Source organism: Phytophthora ramorum (assembly GCF_020800215.1).
Source record: "Phytophthora ramorum isolate Pr-102 chromosome Unknown Phyram_PR-102_s0011, whole genome shotgun sequence".
In the NCBI taxonomy this organism is placed as follows: Eukaryota; Oomycota; class Peronosporomycetes; order Peronosporales; family Peronosporaceae; genus Phytophthora; species Phytophthora ramorum.
The window spans coordinates 527,530-548,931 of NW_027150657.1; the positions used below are offsets into that span (position 1 = coordinate 527,530).

The 21,402-nt window shown below is 54.6% G+C and overlaps 5 protein-coding genes across 7 annotated transcripts; 2 read left to right on the forward strand and 3 right to left on the reverse strand.

Annotated features, from left to right (window-relative positions):
* Nucleotides 1–5,614: 5,614 nt before the first annotated feature.
* Nucleotides 5,615–9,736, forward strand: KRP23_10979 (the record flags this gene model as incomplete). 2 transcript variants are annotated; one of them, XM_067881481.1, is made up of 1 exon in its annotated part: nucleotides 5,615–9,736. In XM_067881481.1, one exon carries the CDS (start codon nucleotides 5,615–5,617, stop codon nucleotides 9,734–9,736), a length of 4,122 nt encoding a protein of 1,373 aa, XP_067740787.1. The 2 variants fall into 2 exon arrangements, with proteins under 2 accessions (XP_067740787.1, XP_067740788.1); XM_067881482.1 differs by having other exon boundaries at nucleotides 9,320–9,736.
* A 110-nt stretch (nucleotides 9,737–9,846) lies between these two features.
* On the reverse strand, nucleotides 9,847–12,840 carry KRP23_10980 (uncharacterized protein; the record flags this gene model as incomplete). Its single annotated transcript, XM_067881484.1, has 1 exon — nucleotides 9,847–12,840. The coding sequence occupies one exon, from the start codon at nucleotides 12,838–12,840 to the stop codon at nucleotides 9,847–9,849; it is 2,994 nt and encodes a 997-aa protein (XP_067740789.1).
* Nucleotides 12,841–13,265: 425 nt separating this feature from the next.
* Nucleotides 13,266–15,371, reverse strand: KRP23_10981 (Peroxisomal carnitine O-octanoyltransferase; the record flags this gene model as incomplete). The annotated part of the gene is made up of 4 exons (XM_067881485.1): nucleotides 13,266–14,945; nucleotides 15,016–15,126; nucleotides 15,186–15,282; nucleotides 15,340–15,371. 4 exons carry the CDS (start codon nucleotides 15,369–15,371, stop codon nucleotides 13,266–13,268), a joined length of 1,920 nt encoding a protein of 639 aa, XP_067740790.1.
* A 468-nt stretch (nucleotides 15,372–15,839) lies between these two features.
* Nucleotides 15,840–16,886, reverse strand: KRP23_10982 (Pectinesterase; the record flags this gene model as incomplete). The annotated part of the gene is made up of 1 exon (XM_067881486.1): nucleotides 15,840–16,886. One exon carries the CDS (start codon nucleotides 16,884–16,886, stop codon nucleotides 15,840–15,842), a length of 1,047 nt encoding a protein of 348 aa, XP_067740791.1.
* A 1,729-nt stretch (nucleotides 16,887–18,615) lies between these two features.
* On the forward strand, nucleotides 18,616–21,270 carry KRP23_10983 (the record flags this gene model as incomplete). 2 transcript variants are annotated; one of them, XM_067881487.1, is made up of 2 exons in its annotated part: nucleotides 18,616–19,140; nucleotides 19,205–19,222. In XM_067881487.1, 2 exons carry the CDS (start codon nucleotides 18,616–18,618, stop codon nucleotides 19,220–19,222), a joined length of 543 nt encoding a protein of 180 aa, XP_067740792.1. The 2 variants fall into 2 exon arrangements, with proteins under 2 accessions (XP_067740792.1, XP_067740793.1); XM_067881488.1 differs by having other exon boundaries at nucleotides 18,616–21,270.
* Nucleotides 21,271–21,402: the final 132 nt, after the last annotated feature.

A 21,402-nucleotide genomic window follows, 5' to 3' on the forward strand; every position in this document is an offset into this window, starting at 1 on the left:
CTCATCGTTTGAGTTCCGAAGGTCTGGTTCAAGTTAGTGGCTGTCGACACTGGCAATGCGTTCTCCGCCGCAGCGTCCGTCCCTCTTACTGAAGAAAATACCGTTGAGAAGCTGCGGAATGCAGTGAAGAAGATCTATAATGGCAGTCATCTCTCAGGGGTTGCTGCTTCCGACCCCAAAGTGTACTCCAGCGATGGTGTTGCGGCGCAGGCTCTTGGATCATCGGCTATGTTGCGTGCTTACGGGAAAGACGCAGACGACGCGCTGGTTGTGCAAGTTCCACGGCGCACTCAAATCAATTCCGTGAACTGGGTCCACGCACAGCTGAAGATCTTGGGGCTCTAGTGGAAGATAGGAAAAGTATTTGGGATCAAGGACCGGTTTGCTCATGATCCAAGTGTCAAGTGCGGCTTGAATTGCGTCTTTGTGATGGCGAGAGCGAGGAATTGCTTTGGGGGTTGATAAAAGCCAATGGATGTGAATGGGGACCTTGGGTCAAGTGGACGGCATTTCGGGAGTATCTGGAGACGTACAACTAAACCTATCAATGAATGCATGAAGATCTAGCCGAGTAGGATGCAAATACGTGGGCAGTACTGTCATGTGCCCTGCAGTCAAACGGGACTTTGACAGCCGACGGTGTTCAAAATCGATGTGGCGTCCTTGTGGAGGGTGGTTCATGCATAAGGTTGATGTCGCTGCAAGGACCTCATACTGCACGGCGGTCGATGCAGCCCTCAACTCGAACCAAGATGGCAAAGACAGAAACCACACCGAGCCCCGAACAAATGGACGGTGCTGAACAGGAAACGTCAGTGAGAAGCTCCGTCAGCGGATTCATTAACCACATCTCGTCGTTCTTGAAGCGATAGGTGCGAGTTGCCGTAGACATAATGAGTATCGAGACAAACTGTCTGCAAAGAATTACAAAATCGTGCGCACTAGTTGCTGGTTGCAGACCCGAACACGATGATCACGGACCCAGCAGCCACGTCGAAGCCAGCAGCGAAATCTTCCAATGATGCCGTGGTGGTGACAAAAGCTCAAGCAAGGGGATCATGGGGTTCTTTCCGTCACTCTTCACGAGGTAGGCTAGGCCACAGAGCGATCAAGCAAGAGCACCGTCTTACTGATACCAGCGAAAGGAGGAAACTGAAAATGTATTGTCAATGTGAAGTTAGAAAAGAGGAACCACAAGAATGCTAGCTCATCGATGCCTACACCAGCGTCTACCGCTTTTGGTGGTTGATGAAGCGCAGCGCCAGCAGTCCCAAGACGCGATACAGCGCTGTGATTCCGATGATAACAGCGAAGTTGCGAGCAATCCTGTCATGCTTCATGCCGAAGTGATCTTCCGTGTACTCCTTGAGCGTCGTGTGGCCCACCGTCACTGGAGCATTCGCCATCGGTTGGCAGCCAAGCTGCGAGCCAACGTTGGTGTAGGCACCAAGAGTATCATCCCACTGAGGAAGCTGGTCGCAGTCAGCGAAAACGAGCGACACCATGGTGGATAACGGGTACTTGAGAGGAGAAATCTTGTACAGCCACGTGTAACCTGACGGGATCGTGCTAGCTGGGGGCGTGAACCCCATGAACATCATGAAGATAGCCGGCGACAATCGCCACTTCCTCCGTCGGGAACACAAATGCGAGCATCTGACCTTGGTAAACTTGCATCAAGGTCATCATCGAGTACGCCAGCCAGTACACCACAGCAGTGTCGAAACCCTTGAAGCCCACCATCGGGTAGAACACAACCGTGAAGAACAAGCCACTGGCGAAGGAGTACGGGATTTCCACGATGGTCGAGCCCACGAAGTACCAGAAGGCGTTGTATGTCTGCGAAGCACGCTCGCGGTAGAAGGAGGCTCGGTCCGTGAATACCACAGGCATGACGCTCTCGAACGACACGAATGCATTGAAGAGCGCAGCCATGTAGATCAGGCCGACGCCTGAATTCAGGCCGGAGTACGTCGTGTATGTCGCGTCGACGAACACCAAACCGAAGACCAACCCCAGGAACACGGACACAAGAATCCGCGTCAGGTTGTACGACGGCGTGCGCCAGTACGCTTGGATGAAGCGAGTGACAACGAATTTCATCTGAGTGACGGAGTTGGCAGCACGTTTCTTGCCAAAGATCATCTCCGGGAAGTCTGGCGACGGGACAGTGATGCCTTCCTTTGCCATGTTTGCATCCAGTAGCTGTTTGGTCGAGCTCTCCTTGAAAACCTCGACAAAGTCGGCGGTGGCAGCTCCGGTGCTAACTCCGGCCCCGATGCACTCCAACATCCAAGTGGCCGGGTTGTAGCCTGTCGGTAGAGATGAAACACCAGCAATGCCCTCAAAGTAGTCGATCAGATTGCGGCAGTTCACCCCCAAGTCACCGAAGAAGACGGTCTCGCCGCCGCGTTTGAGCAGCAACAAGCTATCGAACAAGGCGAAGACGTCTGAAGAAGGCTGGTGGATCGTACAGATAATCGTGCGGCCGGAGTCCGCCACTTTTCGCACGCCCGTCATGATCAGCTTCGCCGACCGCGCGTCTAAGCCGCTCGTAGGCTCATCCAAGAAAATCACGCTGGGCTGCGCCGCAAGCTCCACTCCGATCGTTAGCCGCTTCATCTGCTCCATCGAGCTGCCGCGGATGATTTGGTCTGCGATATCCTCCAAGCCGAGAAGTTCGATGCACTCGTTCACGGAATCGTACTTGGTGGTGGCCGGCACTGAGCTGTCTTGACGCAGGAAGGAGCTGAAAGTGAGTGCTTCTCGGAAGGTTGCTGCCTCCGAGTGCACATCCATCTGCTCGCAATAACCAGTTGACCTGCGGATCGCTAGATCGCTGGCCTCGTATCCGTTCAAGAGGATTTTACCAGTGATCTTGCCGCCGGTTTTGCGGCCAGCGATCACGTCCATCAACGTGGTTTTGCCAGCTCCCGAGGAGCCCATGAGAGCCGTGATTGATCCAGGAAGCGCGAAGCCACTGATACCTTTTAGCAGCTCCAGCGATTGCTTTGGGTTGTGCGGGTCCGGGACAGAGTACCTCAAATCCTGGAAGGCCACTGTCACAGGCTCGACGCTGTGCTTCTCACGACTGTCGATCTCTACTGCGCAGGTATCCACTTCATTCAGTTCCCGGGCATTCTTGGGCGTCTCAACCAGAGCGTACGCGTCCTCTTCACACACAGACTCCGATACATCGACGTTTTCTGGTGCATCGAAGCGAAGGTACTCCAAGCCGAGGTACGAGAGGAACATGAAGACGAGATAACTCGCGAACGTGTAGACGATGCCGTAGAGAATCCACACCTTGTCCGTCTCCATGCCGAAAAGCTTGAGGTTGTACTCGCCCATGGTGACCCCGTACGTCACACAATAGTCGACGTCTTCATACACGCACACATCGAACGTGTCCGCGCGATATTGGTTGATAGCGAGCGCTCGGAGACTCCAGCTCATGGGGCTGATCCAGTGGCCCCAGATGAGGAAGTTCGGGATGTTGTCCTTTGTGACGATGAAGCCCGCGAAGATGATGAAGACCAGGAGAGACACGATGCCCATCGGCGCCGCAACGTTGGCATTGGCACTAATCGCCGCCAGGAAGGAGAACCACATGCCCATAGCCAAGTTCGTCAGGAAGAGAATGGCCTCGAAGACGGTGAACCGCAACGCGTCAGCCTCAAAGCCACAAATCCAGTACACCATGACGCCGAAGATGACCGATTCGGCCAAAACCAGAGGGATTTGGCTGGCTGACGTTGCCAGCACGTACGCTTTGGTGCTGAAGAAATTCGCACTGCGCTGCTTGTAGAAGATGTCGCGCTCTGCGATGTAAGTCGGAACCTGCGACGACTGCCCCATGGAGAGGAAGAGGATGGTAGCGAAGAGCACGCCCATGACAACGGAGACCTCTGTCGGCTTGAAGTCGTAGAAGACCGTCGAGTACAAGAGGCCCATGACCACAATCATCACCACTCGGCCGATAACGAAGGGCCTGTTCCGATACAACACCATCACCTGCCGTCTGAGCAGCGTCTGCATACTCTTCAGGAACGATTGCTGGAACTCGGGCACTTTTTCCAGACGATTTTTCGCGTTTTGAAGGGCGATAGGGTCAGGCGGAGCTGCAAGTTCGGCAAGCGTTTCTTGATGAATCTGAGACTGCCGGAAGCACTCCGCAAACTCACATGCTAGGCGCGGGTGGTTCTTCTGGTAAGAGTTGACTTCGTAGCGATCCTGCTGCGATGTCCCCAGATCCAACAAAAAGTCGGCAAGATCACGTCCCGGCGGACACGAGAACCCCAGCTCTTCGAAGTAGCCCTGCACTCGGTTGCAGGGCCCATGGTACATGACTTCTCCTTCGTTCAGAACCATGACATCGTCGAACAGCGCGAAGACTTCCGGTGAAGGCTGCAGGAGCGCGATGACCACCGTCTTGTGGAGTTTCCTCGCGACGCTGCGCTGCGTCTTGATGATGTCAAATGTCGCGGCACTGTCCAGACCCGTACTGATCTCGTCCATGAGCGTCACGCTCTTCATGCCGAACTCCATTTCAGCTGTGGTCACTCGCTTACGCTCACCCCCAGAGACGCCCCGCGTCATGGCGTCGCCTACGATCGTGTCCTGGCACATCTGAAGTCCGAACTGCTCGACAACAACGCCTGGGTACTGCGTTGAAATGGCCTTCAATGCGTCAAGTGCCTCTACATTTGCACGTTGGGGATCGTTCCTTTGGGCTTCCTCAGCTTCGCGTAAGAACTCGCCACCAGAGACTTCGTGTGCGAATTTCAGCGTCTCGTTCACAGTCAGCAGAGGGTGATGCTTGTCACGTTGACTCACGTACGACACGATCTGAGGCAGTCGGTTGAGGAGCGTTTTTCGTGACACACCATTGAAGAGGATGTCACCTTCTACAGCGATGTTCTTCTTCATGGGGAATCGACCACCGAGCACCTTCATAAGCGACGACTTGCCCGATCCAGGCTGGCCCAAGAGCAGCGTGATCTTCCTCGATTTGAACGCCCCGGTGACATTCTTCAAAATCTCCTTGCGGACGGTCTGTTTACCGGACGGAGCGACCATCTTCTTGATCTCGTTCAGCATCGTGGGCAGCTCGTTCTTGGCGTCGTTCTTGTCCGCGACTGAGATGTCAGCGGCCACCGACAAGTTGACAAAGCGAACTTTCACTTCTGGCAGAGCTCGAGCCGTAGCTGCCTCCATCTTGGCCGCGATCAAGTCGTGCAGCACTTCAGGGCCTTCCATCATCAACCCCGCCCCAGACGCGAAACTTAGTCCCTTCAAAGCGGCTGAGTCTTCCATTACTTGGCTCCTTGAATCGGTTTGGTGGCTAGGCAGGAAGTTTGAAAATGAGGTTGAATAGCAAGTTCACTCAGCGCCGCAGCAGAGTGCAAGTCCAGGCGTCTATGATACGCCGTGTACCATCAGCACTGACGGTTCACATGCTGCGGTACCAACACTCCGATTAAAGATGGCACGCTGGTCGTGCCACAATCGCAAGTGATACCGTATGTTGAAGCGGTCTAGGCGAAATATTCCAACCGAACTTTCACATTATAATGTCACATTCTGTTGGCTGTGCACAAACACAGCAGCAGCCATGCTGTCGGTCCGCGGCCGTCTCGTGCTTCCGCTAGTGCATCGTACCGTCCGTCCCAGCACTCGTCGCAGACCCTTCCAGCGCTGCTTAGCACCCCTGCAGCTGCTAATCGGCCGCACGGCGACCACCCGCAACTTCTCGCAACAAAATGACAATACCGAAACGCTGCTCCACCGTCTCAAAAACACCATCACGGACGCCACATCGACCGCAAAAGTCATCGCGCAGGAGGCTCGAGGCGTCGACCTCACTGACTACGAGGCCACCACGCTGTTGTCAAATTTCGCCAAGCAGAAGCGCCTAGACGACTGCGTGGGGCTGCTCCGCTACTGTCGCGAGCACAATGTGAAACCTGAAATTTCGGCGCGAATCTCGGCATTCCGGACTTTGTGCGATGCACAAGAGTTCCAACCGGCACTGCAATTGTTCAAGGAATTGAGCCGAGACGGCGTCCAATTGAAGCCCTGGATGGTGGGGAGGGCGCTCCAAGCGGCAACGAAAATGAAGCGACCCGAAGTCGTGACCGAAATTTGTCAAATGTTGGTGGCCAAGACCAAATTCAAGTTTTCGGGCGGCGTGCACGATTTGATGAAGGAAGTTGGAGAAAGCGGTGACCGGTTGAGCGAGTTCGCTCTTCGGTCTATTGTGATTTTTGCAGATCGAGCGGGGGACGCGGAATTGGCGATGGACGTTGTGAGTTCCATGAAAAAGGAAGAGATGCAAGTGACGACGGATGTGTATGCGTCGGTGATGGAGGCGTGTGGTAAGTGCGATCAATGGACGGATTTAGTGAAAGTTTATGAAGAAATGCCGGAGCATTTACGCGAGAAACTGTACAGCAGGCCGTTGAGTTTGGTGGTCAGAGCGCACACTCGAAGTGGGCGTGAAGAGATGGTGGAGCGCGGTTTGGAGATTTTCTATCAGCACCAAAAGGGAAAGTGGAGCAGCTTCCCGTGTGACGCATCTCTGGAGGCGCTACTGAAGACGCGGCAGTTTGAGAAGTTGTTTGATCTTGCTGAGGAGATGAAACGCAACGGTGTCAAGTGGAGCGCGTTCACGTACAAGATGGTGACTATGGCGTATATCGAAAGCGGCTCTGCTGGTAAAGCGAAGCAGATGCTTCAGGCTAGCGCCATGGACATGGAGAATAGCGGCGTGGAATGTTACCGTGAATTGGTTTCATATTTCTCCAAGGAGCGTGGAGATTGTCTTGAAGCCTGTCAGGCGTACGCTGATATGATGCAGAACTATGCTGATCTAGATGTCTCGGATTGGGCTAACGCGCTTGAGCTCGCGCTCCAGCTCCCAGATCGAGCAACGTACTGGAATTTTCGCAAGCAATTGCGGCTGTGTGGCAGATCAACTGAAGCGTTGATCCCGTCCCGCTTGCTTCTGTCGATCCAAGATGAGCTGCCCAACCAACCTGTGCCGTTACCTCGGGGTGATCCCGAACAGATAGAGCTCAAAATCCAGACGGACAACACGGAAGCAGCCCAACCGCTGACGCCCTTGAATGACGTTCGAGAATCTAATGATGTTGAGGCGAAAGAGAGAAAGTTATCAACGCTTCTCTCGACTTTTGCAAAAAGTAAAAGAGTCGATGAAAGCGAGGAGTTGCTTCGCTACTGCCAAGCACAAGATCTCTCTCTCGACAAGTCTTCCCAGAGCGCTGCTTTCCGCTCTTTATGCGATGCTGGCAGATTTGAAGCGGCATTGTCATTATTTGAGACGCTATCAACAGGCAAGTTTGCTTTACCTCCATGGGTATACGGTCGGGCGTTGGAAGCAGCGGTCAAATTAAACCGAGAGGAGCTTGTCCTATCTGTTTTTCGACGCTTACTCAATGATGGCGACGCATTCAAGGACCATCAAGTGGAAACAAGTGGAAAGGGGGTTCACGCTATGATGCGAGTCGCTCGTGACCGAGGAGTGAAACTTTCAAAGCTCGCACTTCGTTCCCTTATCATTTTCGCGGACCGATCAGAGGACTCAGAGCTAGTACAGGACATCTTTTCCATCATGCAGAGTGAAGGCATGAATGTTTCGCTTGACGTGTACGGATCGGTGCTGAACGCGTATGGAGCGAGCGAACGGTGGGGTGATGTTCTGACATTGTACGAGTCCATGCCGGAGAATATGCGCTCAAAACTGCATGGTACGTCCTTAAGCTGGGTTGTCACCGCGACCAGCCGGACAGAGGGCAAGGAGCTGACACTGCAGCGTGGTTCAAGCGGTACACAAGTTAAACGCCCACCGACTGACAGGCCGGCACGAGTCTCAGATGTGTTGCTAGTTCGGGAGCGGTTCGAAGCGATAAGGAACAATGGAGGTGTGGGGCTGACGGAGCATACAGCCTCTACACTCCTGGGGACAATGGCGAAGCACAAGCGCGTCTACGATTGTGCCGAGGTGCTGCGCTACTCCGAGAAGCAAAACGTATCCTTGAAGCCGTTTGCAGCCCTGGCTGCTTTCAATCTCTTCTGCGAAGCGGAGGAGTTTAGCCTAGCGCTGCATGCCTTCGAGAACATGTACGAGGGAACTTACACTCAAAAGCCGTGGGTATTCGGGTGGGCGATGGATGCAGCCACCAAGTTAGATCGGCAGGATTGGGCTGCTAGCATATTCCAACGCTTGCTGGCACCCGAGGGAGCCAAGAAAGACATTAACGCAGCTGAAATGTTCCAAGTGCAACCAAGTGAACACGGAGTGTACGGGATGCTGTTCGACGCGCATGATCGGGGAGTGCACGTTTCGAAGTTCGCATTTGAAGCTCTTCTCAGCTTTGCGGACAAGTCTTCCCAGTCAGACCTAGCGTTGGATGCTTTGTCAATGATGCAAGATGAAGGTATGAAGCCTTCAAGTGACTCCTATGCAATGGTGCTGATCGCGTGCGGCAAGAACGAACAGTGGGGTGAAGCCATCCACGTGTTCGAGGACATGCCGAAAAGTCTGGAGCCAGAGTTGAGTAGTGCGGCTTTGGGTACGGTGGTCATGGCGCACACTCGAAGTGGGGACGAGGGTCTGACAGTCCGCGGTCTGGAGCTGTTTGGCGATCACAAGGCGAAATGGAGCACCTTTGCCTGCAATGCGGCCCTGGACGCACTCCTGCAGATTCAACGATTGGATGACCTGCTCACGCTTGCCGACGATATGAAACACCAACAGGTAAAGTGGAGCTCTTTCACGTACAGTCTGGTGACATTGGGACACATTCGATGCGGATCCATGGAGAAAGCTAGACGAATGCTGCACGACAATGCAAAGCGCATGCAGAACGACAGTGTCCCATGTTATCAGGAACTCATCGAGCACTACGCAAAGACACTGGGAGATACCATCGAAGCCGTCCAGCTTTGTGAGGAGATGATGCAGAACAACTGGAAGCTCTCATTCTCGAACTGGCACACCGCACTTGAGCTCTCACTCGAGCTCCCGGATCGTGCATCGTACTGGCGTATTCGTAAGCAGTTCTGGCTGCGTGGCGAGTCCTCTGAGCAGAGAATCCCCTCACACTTGCTGCTGTCGGAGCGAGAAACCCCACGAGCGCAAGGTCTGTCGTTCGAGAGACAAGAAAGCTTGCAAACGGTGCATGACACCCCAGCCATACCGGCGGACGTATCCCTCGCACTCGAGGTTTTCGATGATATCTGGAAAGCTGGAGGATCAGGTCTCACGGTCAACGTTGTGACGAAGCTTCTTGTGGCGATGGCTCAGTACCAGCGTATTGGCGACTGCGTGGAGATGCTGGACTACTTCAAAGAGCACAGAGTGACTCCGAAGCCATTCGCTCGTCTGGCTGCGTTCAGAGCTCTCTGTGCTGCGAACGAGGACGATCAGACGCTGGAATTAGTGGAGGCGATGCTCAGCGACGATGTGATCCTGCACGCGCGAGATTGTCCGGTAGCTGTGGATACGGCGATGAAGATGAAGCGACCTGAACTCGTGACCAAAATCATCGACCACATGCGAGCACAAGACTCGCGTTTAAGTCCCAAGGACTACGAACGTATTTGGCGAAAGTATGGCCTTGCGGAGGAGTGGGCACCGACCGTCGACATGCTGTCAGCAATAGTGGACGGAGAGCGCCGTCATCCCCAGAGACCGCAGCAGTATTGGTCATAACGCAAACCAGCCGCGTGTTGGAGCACCAAGACACAACTAATTGATTTTATGATTCAATGCAAGAAGAAACTCGTGACATGCAGCTTCGTGGACACACACCGCGGACCATTTTAACTGAGGAGGGAGACGAGTAAATCGTCCAGCTCACTCGTTGGGGGAGCCGCATTCGCCGCTCGGTGCTTCATCACCAACAACGCCAGGACACAACACCCCGCACTCGCAACTAGCAGACCCACCAACGCTGTGGAATTCGACAACAAGCTTTGGCTGCCAACGCTCAGTGCACTTGCCATCACGGCTCCAAGTGGTTTTGACGGCTCGCACCGCTTCACACCATCCGTCGAAGCCGACTCAGTCAACTTTGCGCAAGTCAGAGTCGAGCTACAATCCCGACAGCATTCCCCCTTCACAGGCTTCACTTGCGTCACCAACTGGGACGAATTGACCGCCGTAGTGAACACACTACCATTGCAGGCTTCGAACGGACCTGGAGTGCCACTTGGCGACTTGCACTCGTTGATCTTGCACACTTCTGAGCCGGTTAGCCTCAATTCGGGACGGTCGCAATCAGTGATAGTGAACGTGTTGGCGCATGACTCGAGCTCTGTCGTTGTGGCATTATAGTGCGTGAAGGTGAAATCGCACCGCACCTTCACGTCGGTAGTCGTGGCCGTCGTGGGGTCGTGCACCAGCTCGAGTGCTAGCTGCTTGGAGATCTGGATGCGGCTGCCTGCGCTTGAAGGTAGGGCCAATTCAGTCTCCTTGACCTGGTCGAGAGCGCCCCCTTCTGCCAATTTCAAGTAGCATTTCACCCCTGTATACTTGCCGTTGACTGAGCTGGCGTCTTGCGTAGTGTTAGCTTCGCTGTCATACTTGAACGTCATCATGACGAAATCGCTGCCTGGATACGAGCACATGCGGGACTCCGACGAGCGCGGCGTGGGCGAGTTTTCCGTCCACATTTGACTGAAGGCTGCGCAGGCATTGTGTGGGCTATGCGGGTGCAGAATCACCTTGAAAATGTCCTGGAATGCTCGTCCACAGTGGGTCCATGCCTCCACGAACACAGTGCTGTTGGCGTCGAGGAACGTGAGCGTGGCCGAGTCATTCCACGCATTCCAGTTCTCCGTATTGATGGAGTAGCGCCAGTACACGTAGTTGCTCACATTGTACGAGCCTGAGATGTTCACGCCCCACGACAGCGACCGATCGAACAACGAGCCCAGCGTCGCTGAGTACGAGCAGCCCTTGTTGAATGTCGTGCACGTAATTGTGCGATGAATCGTCTTGCTGTCTGCTGCCACAGGTGGCAGTAGCCCACCCAGTACCGTGGCGGTCGCTGACGCTATAGCTGCCTTGATGCCAGTCTTCACGGTGACCAGCAAAGTGCTTGGGACGGTGAGGCAGTGCTCAAACCCGCATTCATCCCCCGACGCTGAGATCTTCTTTTCGGTATCTGCGAGCGTGGTGCCACATTTGAAGTCGTAGACGTACTCTTTCAGCTTCCGCGCCTTGGAGCAGCACCGCGTGCACTGCAACGCGCTCAGGTCGCTCGCAGTGCACGACTTGAGGAGGTTGACGGATGGTGCCGTATCCAGCAGCCGATTCAGAAAGTCATTGCCGAAGCATTTGGCGTCGATGGAGCTCAAATTCAACGAGGTGCCCCCGAAGAAATCCCTCATCTTGGCCGACTTGTCGTCGCAGCGCTCGTTCGCTCCACTGGTCGCATCGTACGCGCCGTTGTTCGCGATGTTGTCGCTGCTGTAGAACGAAGTAAACTTGACTTCCTCACTGATTGCGTTGGCGAGGTTCGCAACCGAGTACAGCGCCGGAGTGGTCTGCGTCGTGGTCGTCTGGCACTTGGTGCGAGCAGTAGGCGGGTAGCTGTCGACGACGGCAACGCAGCCAGTGCACTTGGCAGAGTCCCCATAATCGACTGCATTCATCAGCAGGTCGTACACGCCAAACGTGCTGAACGTGATCTGGTTCTCGAGTACACTGGGGCCCCCGCAGTAATCCTTCCACGCCGATTTCTTCGTCAGGCCAAAGGCTTCGCCTACTTTCGTAGCGCTAATCGCAACCAGAGGGTTCCCCCAAACGGTCTGGATCAAGTTGCTCATCGTGGACGGAGCAGTCACGCCACAGTCGTCTCTCAACTTGAGCGAAGACTTGTCACAACTCCGCCAGCCGCAGTCAAAGCCCGCGTTGTTAGACTTCCAGTAGCACGTGGTCACGCACTTGCCACTGGTCAGCTCCTGGCCTAGCGGGCATTTGCAAACGCCTCCTTGAAGTGTTGAGGTCGATGGACACGTACACTTGCCGTTGACGAGGCTCTGACCGCCCGAACACTTGCACTGTCCGTCCTGGAACGTCGACGTCGACGGACACGTGCAAACGCCATTCACGAGTGTCGACACGGACGGACACGTGCAAACCCCGTAGACCTCAGTGGAGATGTCTGGACATTGGCACGAGCACGTGTTGTAGCTCCCCAGCACCGAAATGGACTTCTGCAGATAGGAGCAATCCATCGTGTTCTTGATCGACGCCGGAACGAGGTCGTTGACGTTCGTCAGGGACGAGACCACGATATCCGTCGATTGCTGCGCACAATCGAGCTTGGGGCACACTCGAATCGCCACTGCACCCGATACAGTGGGGGCGGTGGTTCCCTGCAAGACCTCGATCCGGGGAGGTGCGCAGATACCGGAGGGCCAGGACGGTAACTTGAGTGGAATCCCCAGGAGGCAGCTCGTGTACTTGAACTTGATCCCCCCCAGGGGCGCGTTCGAGAGACCCCAGCATGAAAAGTCCCACAGCTTCTTGTACTCTTTGGACGACACACAGAGCGAAATGGTGATTTCCAAGCTGTACCAGTCGTCGACGTCGCATCGATTGGAGGACCCGTAAGCTCCGAGTTGCTCGGTCTCCAACAGCGAAAGGACCCCCGCGTCCACCACAGAACCAGCTTGGTCGTCGCGAGGGATCGTCTTGTAGCGTAGAAGCCCATCTTCCCAGACGTCCCCTTCCGGCTCGACCGGCTCGGTCGGATCCGTGGCAGTCGCCACCGCTGCGAGCGACAGCAGGATCGCAGCCCAGCGCATGCTGTCGTTCGATCCGAAGTGAGAGTGAAGGGACTTTGCTTGTCAAACTTGGCGCCTCTTGATGGACATCAGCGATCTTGCTTTCAACAGTCGCCTCTCTTGAGTCGAAGATCCACCCCCTGGAGCCTCTGATCGCAGACTGCTAACCCTGCGGACGCCACGGGTGCGTCGGACAGAGGAGTTTTGCAAGACGGCGTCGGGTGCTCCTCAAACGATCGGCGAGCGGCCGTGTCGCCGATAAGTTCTTCTGCACCAGGTAAACAGCAAGCAAACAGACAGAGTGGAGAACCTGGAGAACGGCCGCCGCATTGGTGACCACTGCGTTGTCAGGTGGAACTGTTCGTTTGCAATTCATATATCTTGCTAGGTGGCCAAACAAAGGCCCGGCCTAGACTCGTGTACTTGAAGTAGAGATTACTTGTTCCTCAGATTCTGGCAGCAGGTTTGTAGTGGCGCTCGATGAGTCCGTAGATATCTTCGAAAGCTGTGAAGAGCGCACGCTGGAATTGAGACGCAGTCACCCTGGGAAGACGTGGTCCTGGTGGGCCAGGGAGCTGTTGGTCGCGGTCGCTTGGGTCGAACGATGTGATCATGAACGACAGGTAGTCATTCTCGCTTCCATAGCAGATCCCGATGCCGTGCGGGAGCATGGGCACAAAGCCTCCCCACAGCCACGGGTAGCCGGACACGTTGCTAGTGGAGAGCACGAAGTTGCCACCTCCGCCACTCCTGACATAGCTTCGATCCGTGAACAGGTCCGGCGGAGAGCCCGTCTTCTGCATGGCAGCGATTTGCAGCCCGAGTAAATGGCGGTCGATGCCATTTCCCATCAGTGCCTCGAGCGAGATCTCTTTGTGGCGGGCCATGGCTCGATTCAACTTGGCAACGACCTCCGCTTCGTCGACGTCACGTTGAGCGTGGGCCTCCAGCCACGCAAGCACCTCGCTTGTCACCGTGCGAATGGTCTCCGTGCGTCCTTGGACAAACATGCGCGTGTGGCCGCTCTCATAAGTGGCCACGGCTCGGCCGAACACTCGATACCCTGCCAGCTGGATCGCCATTTGGACAAAAGTGTCCGGGAACAGCTTCACTGCACGCAGCTTGGTCTTCCCGAAGGACTTGTTGCGCACGACCAGCATACGCAGTTTACTCCCGTCCCGCTTAAAAGCGTCGAGTGCTGTTGGGATGACGCTGTTCACGATCTCTTCAGGCAAGCGCCAACGTAGCAACTCGGGGGGAGGTAGGAACTCCAGCGAGTGGTGGCGACTTTCAACGAATGTCTCGTAGCCGCCGTTGCGGTTCAGATAGCGCTCCCCGAGCCAGCGAAACATTGACTGTAGCACCGTAGCGTCCGCGTTGGCGTGCTCCATGTTCGCGCCCACCATCCCGTTGGCAAACACAATGTACTGGAAGCTCTTGTCGAACCAGCGATTGCCAGCGTTAGCGGCCGCACACTGCCGAGCGAGCTCCGACGGCGTACCAGGCGACGTTGACTCAAGACAGAGCGCAAAAAGACTCGTCTCGATCGAGTCAAGACTGCGGATATTCAGCGGATCAAAGTCCGCCAGGGTCTGGCGCGCCTTTGCCCACGTATCGCGCCTCATAGCCGTCAGAGCTCCCACAAATTGTGGAGAAGCGTCATCAGGGCGCTTTGCAGCAGGAAGTGCGTTCAAGTACGCCGAGTGCCGCAAAATATGCAGCAGCTGAACTTCCAAGTCTCCGATGGTCAGCAGCTCGTCCTCTGCGTCGTAAACGCGAAGCACAAACGTCCGGCCTTCGCAAAAGACAGAGATATGGCGAACTGTGGCGGGATCCACTCGCTTGAATCTGTCCATCGGCTGCTCTGGGATGCGGCAAGTGGAGAAGAGGCGTTTGAACATGTTCATGCACAGTACATGTCCCCCCATCGTCTCCGGGGGGACTTGTTCACGCTTGAGTCTCTCCACATACTCGCACGTGTAGCGGACAGTCTCCGCAGCTCTTCTGGCTTGCGAGACGGGCCTCTCAAAGTCTTGGAAGGAGCCGAAACCCGTCACCATGTTGACGAACAACGCATTCGGCGTCGGATCACTCAGATACGCCACTTGCTCCCACCATTCCGCCAGCTACACAACCGCGTTCAAACCCTGAGACCGAGAATGTTTCGTTTTGCTAAGATGACGCTTTCACACTTACCCAGTTGTCTCGTCCTTTGGCTCTTTGCAAGAGCTCCTGCTGTAGATCTTCACCTGGGCCTCCAGGCTTCCCAAACTCCTTCACTAGCGTCTTGGTTCTCTCCAGCTCCTCCTACAGAAAGTAGATATCATACATGAAGTATTGTAGCAATGGAACTGTCCTGTATGAACCTTGGTAACCAGTGGCTCGATTGAGAGCAGATACTTGTCCAGCGTGGCTTGCAGCGAGGGAACTGGTAGATGCGGCAGCGACGCCTGGAGCGCGTAGCTGGATGGTACATACGTAAGCTAGAGGGAATATATATCGTTCCAAGAGGAGACGTACGTTGGGCTGCTACGCGTTGAGCGAGGTGCCATCGTGAGTGAATTGTTAAGTGTCTCTTTAGCGACGAAAGAAGGAATGGTATCTGGCTGCGACGGCTCGCCTCTTTCTTTTTCTGGATGTGACCAGCAACGTTGGCCTCCAATTCTTCGGGGAATTGCGGCCAATTCTTCACAATCACCGTAACTCCATCTTGAGGATTCTCGCCGTCTTCGACATCATGAGACTTCTTCACCTTCAACAGGAATCGTAGCCCCGAAGATAAGCACGGTTAGTTTTGACTGATAATTTCAAGCACTCGTGCAACGCCCAGTCATGAAAATCAACGCAGATTTCACGGTGCAACTCGTAGGATAGCGTACAGGTACAGGCAGAATGTCAGGGTCAGGCAAAAATTGCATTACATCTATCATTTATCAATCACAAAAGCAAACGTGTCACCTAGTAGCAGAATTTATCACTGGAGACTTCAGGATACCTCCTTTACGCTTTGTAAGGGGCATCTACAAGAAACTGGCGTCGACCCACCAGTTCGACTTGTAGTCCTTACCGAGGATTTCGGTGATGTCCACCGACGCGGTCAGCTGTCCACCGAAGGCCACACGCTCGTCGGTAGCCGCACCTGCACCAATGTTGTTGAACTCCTTGAAGTAGACGTTGCCAGTGTTGTTGTCCTTGTTCCACGTCTGCCAGCCCTGCGGGTTGATAACGTCGCTGAGGTTGCTGTTCTGCCAGACGACGCGAGCGTACGGGTACCACGGACGACCGAGGTAGGCCGTTCCGTTGCCGAGAGCACCAAACACGCGAGCGTTGTTGAAGACGTACTCGGACAGGTTGGAGCTGTTGCCGTTGCCGTTGGCCGTGATGCTGCCCTTACCGACCGACTCGATGTCGCAGGACTCGAACCAGGCCTTCGACTGGAGACCAAACACGAAGTCGACGGCGCCAGCAATGTACGAGCGGGCGTAGAGCTCCTTGCCCTTGTTGGCACACAGAGTGTCCTGGTAGCCGGTGAAGTTGCAGGCGTAGAACCCGTAGTCGGTGTTGTCGACGTACGTGGCGACGGCCTGGCCGAGCTGTTTGATCTTGCCAGTTGGGTTGGCGATGTTGAGGTTGTACACCTTGACGCCATTGCGCGACTTGAAAAGCATCGTACTGACCAGCGCGTTGAGTGCACCGGTCGTGTTTGCAGGGAGGTCCCTCTGGGCCATGGTGTGGGTCACAGTCACTTGGTTGTCAGCGTACGACTTGGTATCGCACGTGTAGCCCTGCAGCACCAACGGACCGTTGAACTTCGGGACGATAACCTGCTCGTGGTACACGCCTGGGAAGACGAAAAGGGTGTGCTCCGCCGTCGTGTTGGGGATGTTCGCCACACCCTCCGACACGGTCTGGTAGCTGCCCTTGTAGGCTCCCGAGGCATCGACGACGACGGCCCCCGATGGTGGCTGAGTCCGCGCGTTGGCTCCATTGGACGTACAGTCGATTGCGGCTAGCGTGCTCGTCGCGAGGCCGGCAAGTGCCAGGAGTGGCAGAGCGAAAGTGTGCATCTTCCGTTGAGTTGACTTGAGTGGCGAGCAGGAAATTGAAAAGTGAGCGACTTACACCCGCGTTTTTCCAGGCGTGGCCGCCGAATTGTGGCCGAAAGGTGCTACGATCATGTTGTCGCTCTGGTCGCTTCCCAGGAGAAGACAGAATACAGGCTTACGGGAAGCCGCTTTATCTCAGGTAAGTTACCTGTCCTATTCTGTGGGCTGGAAGAGTAGTCGCCTAATCTTGTGATCGTGCTGACGACTGCTGTGTCCTTGCAGATGGACAAAAGGAACGCACTCAAGCTGCAGTTCCGTGAGAAGGAAATAACAGAGCTTGGTCACGATCAGCGGAAACGTAGTTGCAAGTTCCCGCTGAATGCTGCCCTCAAAGGTGCGCCGACAGTTGCAACTTGTTATTTGTCGGCGGGTGCAACCTTTTGCTTATATTTTGCTTCCACGGTACTTTGAGCACTCGAAGTTAATTGTGCAAGTCCACGAAGTTGAGACGGTTCACGAAAGCCCCGCAGCCGTTTGCCAAGAACACACGAGATCGGTCAGATCATAATCATCGCTGCTTCGTACATGAGCATGTTAGCGACCAAGATCGGCATTTTGGTTAGTGTGCAAAACTTTCTGCAGAGAAGATTGTAAAGTACGTGGGCTTTCTGCTAGGATGGTTTACAATCGCTAGGTGCCTCTCCTCGCGCTGGTCGCCAACTTGACGAGCAGGTCCTTGACTCAGGACCTTGAGCTCCTGTCGGACAAGGGGGGGGGGGGGGGGGGGGGGGAGCTGAGTCACCGTGGCGTAAAGCCCACAGAAAACGTGCCAGTATATACCGGTATGAATCATTAACTCGAAGTGGCGAGCCCAGCTTTCGAGGCCAAACGATTTTACGGGTGAATTATGCAGTGGATGTTCAAACACTCGAGCATATTGTCTTTGCTAGCCACGATTACATGTAACTTCTATTTATCGGTGCGCATAACGGCTAACACGTCGAAGACGACAAGAGCTTTATACTCGAGACCAAATGAGCTGGACACTCGTATTCAAACCAATCAAGTGGGCACGTTAGCATTGTAATACCTCACTGAGAAACGAAGCGGAGGGAGAAGTTGCTACTCGAGAAAATGTATTTGCAATTGGAGGGTTGCCCCCTGGTAGACTCCTTCCACCCTCTCCAAAGCGAAGAATCGTTCTCGTGGAGTTTTCCATTCCTCTGTGCGACCAAGGCTCTAATAATGCGATTGTAATTGTTTCAAGTCATGGAGAGCATGTCCTTTGGAACGTCCAAAGCTCCTTCCAGCAGGCGAGTGACGCCACGCAAATTCTCTTCTTGCGCATTATGGGAGTGTAGTCCATCTTGGTGCGCGAGTAGAACCTCACAAATTTGGCTGTGCACCCACAGTGGCTCCAGTACACCTCGCGCTCAGCAAAGCATACAATTTCCGTAGCAACTCGTCGATCCCTTTTGTGATTCGCTAAAGTGTTGCTCACTGCCGACTTTTTGTGTCAAAAGTTCCGAGCTGGTAGACTAACGTTATATTAATTCGGGAAGTGCATTCGCCACTTGCAGGCTTCGACGCTTTCATAGGAGATCAATCATTTCGGGGTGGGCGACGCGGCTCATAACTACCATAAACACCGCGAAAGGGGTACACAGTCCCATGGGTAGATTTCAGCATGGAACACCAGTTTACATAAACGGAGAGTACCCCTCCTAGACGTGGGGTTGGCATTGCTTCAATGGTGTCCGTCCGCCAGGTGGCGTCTTCACTGCTGGGGCAGTCGGTGCAGCGCTCGCAATCTGCCACCCATCGACTGGAACGTCTCTCGCCGCCCCTAGCTGCGTGTTTGCAGACCGAAAGCCGTTCCTTTTCGAGCTCTGCTGCGAAAAGACCGCTTAAGCATGGGCAGACGTTCGTCAAACCTTCATCTATGGACCTACCGATGGCTCTCAAGCGGTTGCAGGAAATTCAAGCGTCGGATGTTGTGAAATTGACCAAAAATGACGCGTCTACGCTGGTGGACGCGTTGGTCAAACACAAGAAACACGACGAGTGCGTCCAGCTGTTGCGATCGTTGCAGAAGCAAAATGTGCCTCTTAAACCCTTTGCACGGCTCAGCGGCTTCAGCATTTTGTGTCTCAAGAAGGAGTTCAAGCTTGCTCTGAAGGAGTTTGAGAGTCTGCGGGACGCGGAGGTCAAATTGACGCCGTGGGTGTTCGCGGCGGCGCTGGATGCAGCGACCAAGTTGAACCGACAGGAAACTGTGCGCGATATTTTCAAGCGCCTGGTGACCAAAGGTGAAGAGCGGGTGGAGGTTTCTGGACAAGGGGTCGTCGACACGGTGAAGAGTGTGCGTGAACGCGGCGTCAAGTTGCCCGAGTTTGCCCTTCGGGTGTTGGTCAGTTATGCGGACAAGTCGCACCAGCCAGAGATGGCGCTGGAAGTGCTTTCCATAATGCAGGACAAAGGAATCTCGCCTGCTGTCGACGTCTACGCGTCTGTGTTTGTGGCGTGTGGCACGGACAAGCGGTGGAGCGACGTGCTCAAAGTGTTCGATGCGATGCCGCAAAAGCTCCTGCCGCAGCTGAATGATGTATCGCTTGGCCACGTCGTGATGGCGCACACGCACAGCAAAAGTGAGGAGCTGACGCAGCGAGGGTTGGACATCTTTGGCAGACACAAGGAGAAGCGGAGCAAGTTCGCGTGTTCCGCGGCGTTGGAAGCGCTACTGGAGACTCGCCAATTTGAGGTGCTGTTTGCGCTGGCTAGTGAAATGACACGCCGTGGGATGAAGTGGGACTCGTTCACCTACAAGATGGTGGCGCTGGCTTACATCCGCGACGGATCCATCGAGAAAGCTAGGCAATTTCTTCACGCGAACACTAAACACATGAACAATGATAGCGCTCTGTGCTACCGCGAGCTTATCGATCACTACGCAAATACGAGTGGAGATGTCGAACAGGCCTGCCAGCTTTACTTGGAGATGATCGAGAACAAGCTGCCGCTGAATGTATCCGACTGGTGCAACGCGCTTGAACTCGCGCTGCAGCTATCAGACCGCACGGTGTATTGGGGTATCCGCAACCAGTTGGGGCAGCGCAATCAGAGCTTTGAGGATGAGCTGCCCGTACATTTGGTTCTGTCGAGCTCAGAGGATGCGCAGCATCAAGTGCGTGGCCTAGAAGCTTCAACGCCTGCTGTTTACTCAGATGTAGCGTTGGCAATGAAGAGCTTCCGTGACATTCAACAAGCTGATGGGGCTGGTCTTACGATAAATGTCGCCTCAACGCTCCTCGTGACTATGGCCGAGAACTATCGCACTGGTGCTTGCGTTGAGATGTGGCACTATTTCGAGGAACAAGGGGTGTTACCGAAGCCATTTGCCTGCGTGGCTGCTTTCGGTGCGTTGGCCAATGCGAAGAAGTACAGCCACGCGTTGGATGTGTTCAAGACCATGGTGAATGGCGATTCGACTCCAAGTACGTGGGTATATATGAAAGCTTTCAATGCTGCGATCAATTTGAGGAGGCATTCTTTTGTGACGGACACCCTACGTCACATCCGAGAGAATGGGGTAAGCCTGACCGTCAATGAATACGTGAAAATCATTGCGACTTGTACACAAGCAAAGGAATGGGTACTGGCCACGTCTGTGTTAGCCTCGATGCAGAGCCAAGGTCTGAAGCCCATGGTGAGCATTTACAACTCGCTGCTGGCAGGCTGTGGCAAGGAAAACTACTGGAATATGGTGATTGCATTGTACAACATTATGCCAAGCGATCTGCGCCCTCTGCTGCAAGGTGGGGCCTTGGGCTCAGTTCTCATGGCGCATTCTCGTGCAGACAGCGATGAAATGAAGCAGCGCACGGCTGATATCTGCAAAAATCATTTTGCAACGTGCAAGCCGTTTCCGTTTGAAGTGGCGATGATGGCACTGCTGGAATCGAAACACTTTGCCGACGTGCTTTCAGTTGCTGCTGACGCAACGAGTGAAGGGTTTGAGTGGACTCCGATGATGTACCGAAGTGTTGTGATGGCCAACGTCCACAATGGTTCGATGGAGCAAGCAAAGCAGCTACTGCAGGAGCATGTGCTACGCTTGACCAACATCAGCGTGGAATGTCATCGCGAACTGATCCGGTACTATTCGAAGGTACGCGGGGCCGTGCTTGAGGCAAGCAAGTTGAGTGTGCAAATGATGCACAACAACACGGACGTGAGTGTGGATGACTGGCGCACCGCTCTCGAGCTTGCGTTGCAGCTACCCGACCATGCGATTTACTGGGATCTACGCAGATGGCTGCGACTTCACGGGGGAGCTGCGTTGAGCGAACTTCCGGACCATCTTTTCTTGCCGGAGGAAGCGTTGCAGACTGCGACTACCGACTAAGTGGAATGCGTCTATGGCTAGTGGAATTGATGAAATGGTTCATGGCAGTTGTTGTACATCGGTCTCTTTCGCTTCGTGCTGCGGGGTGACTTTTACCTACGGTAGTCGAACAAAAAGCAGTGTCGAGTGTGG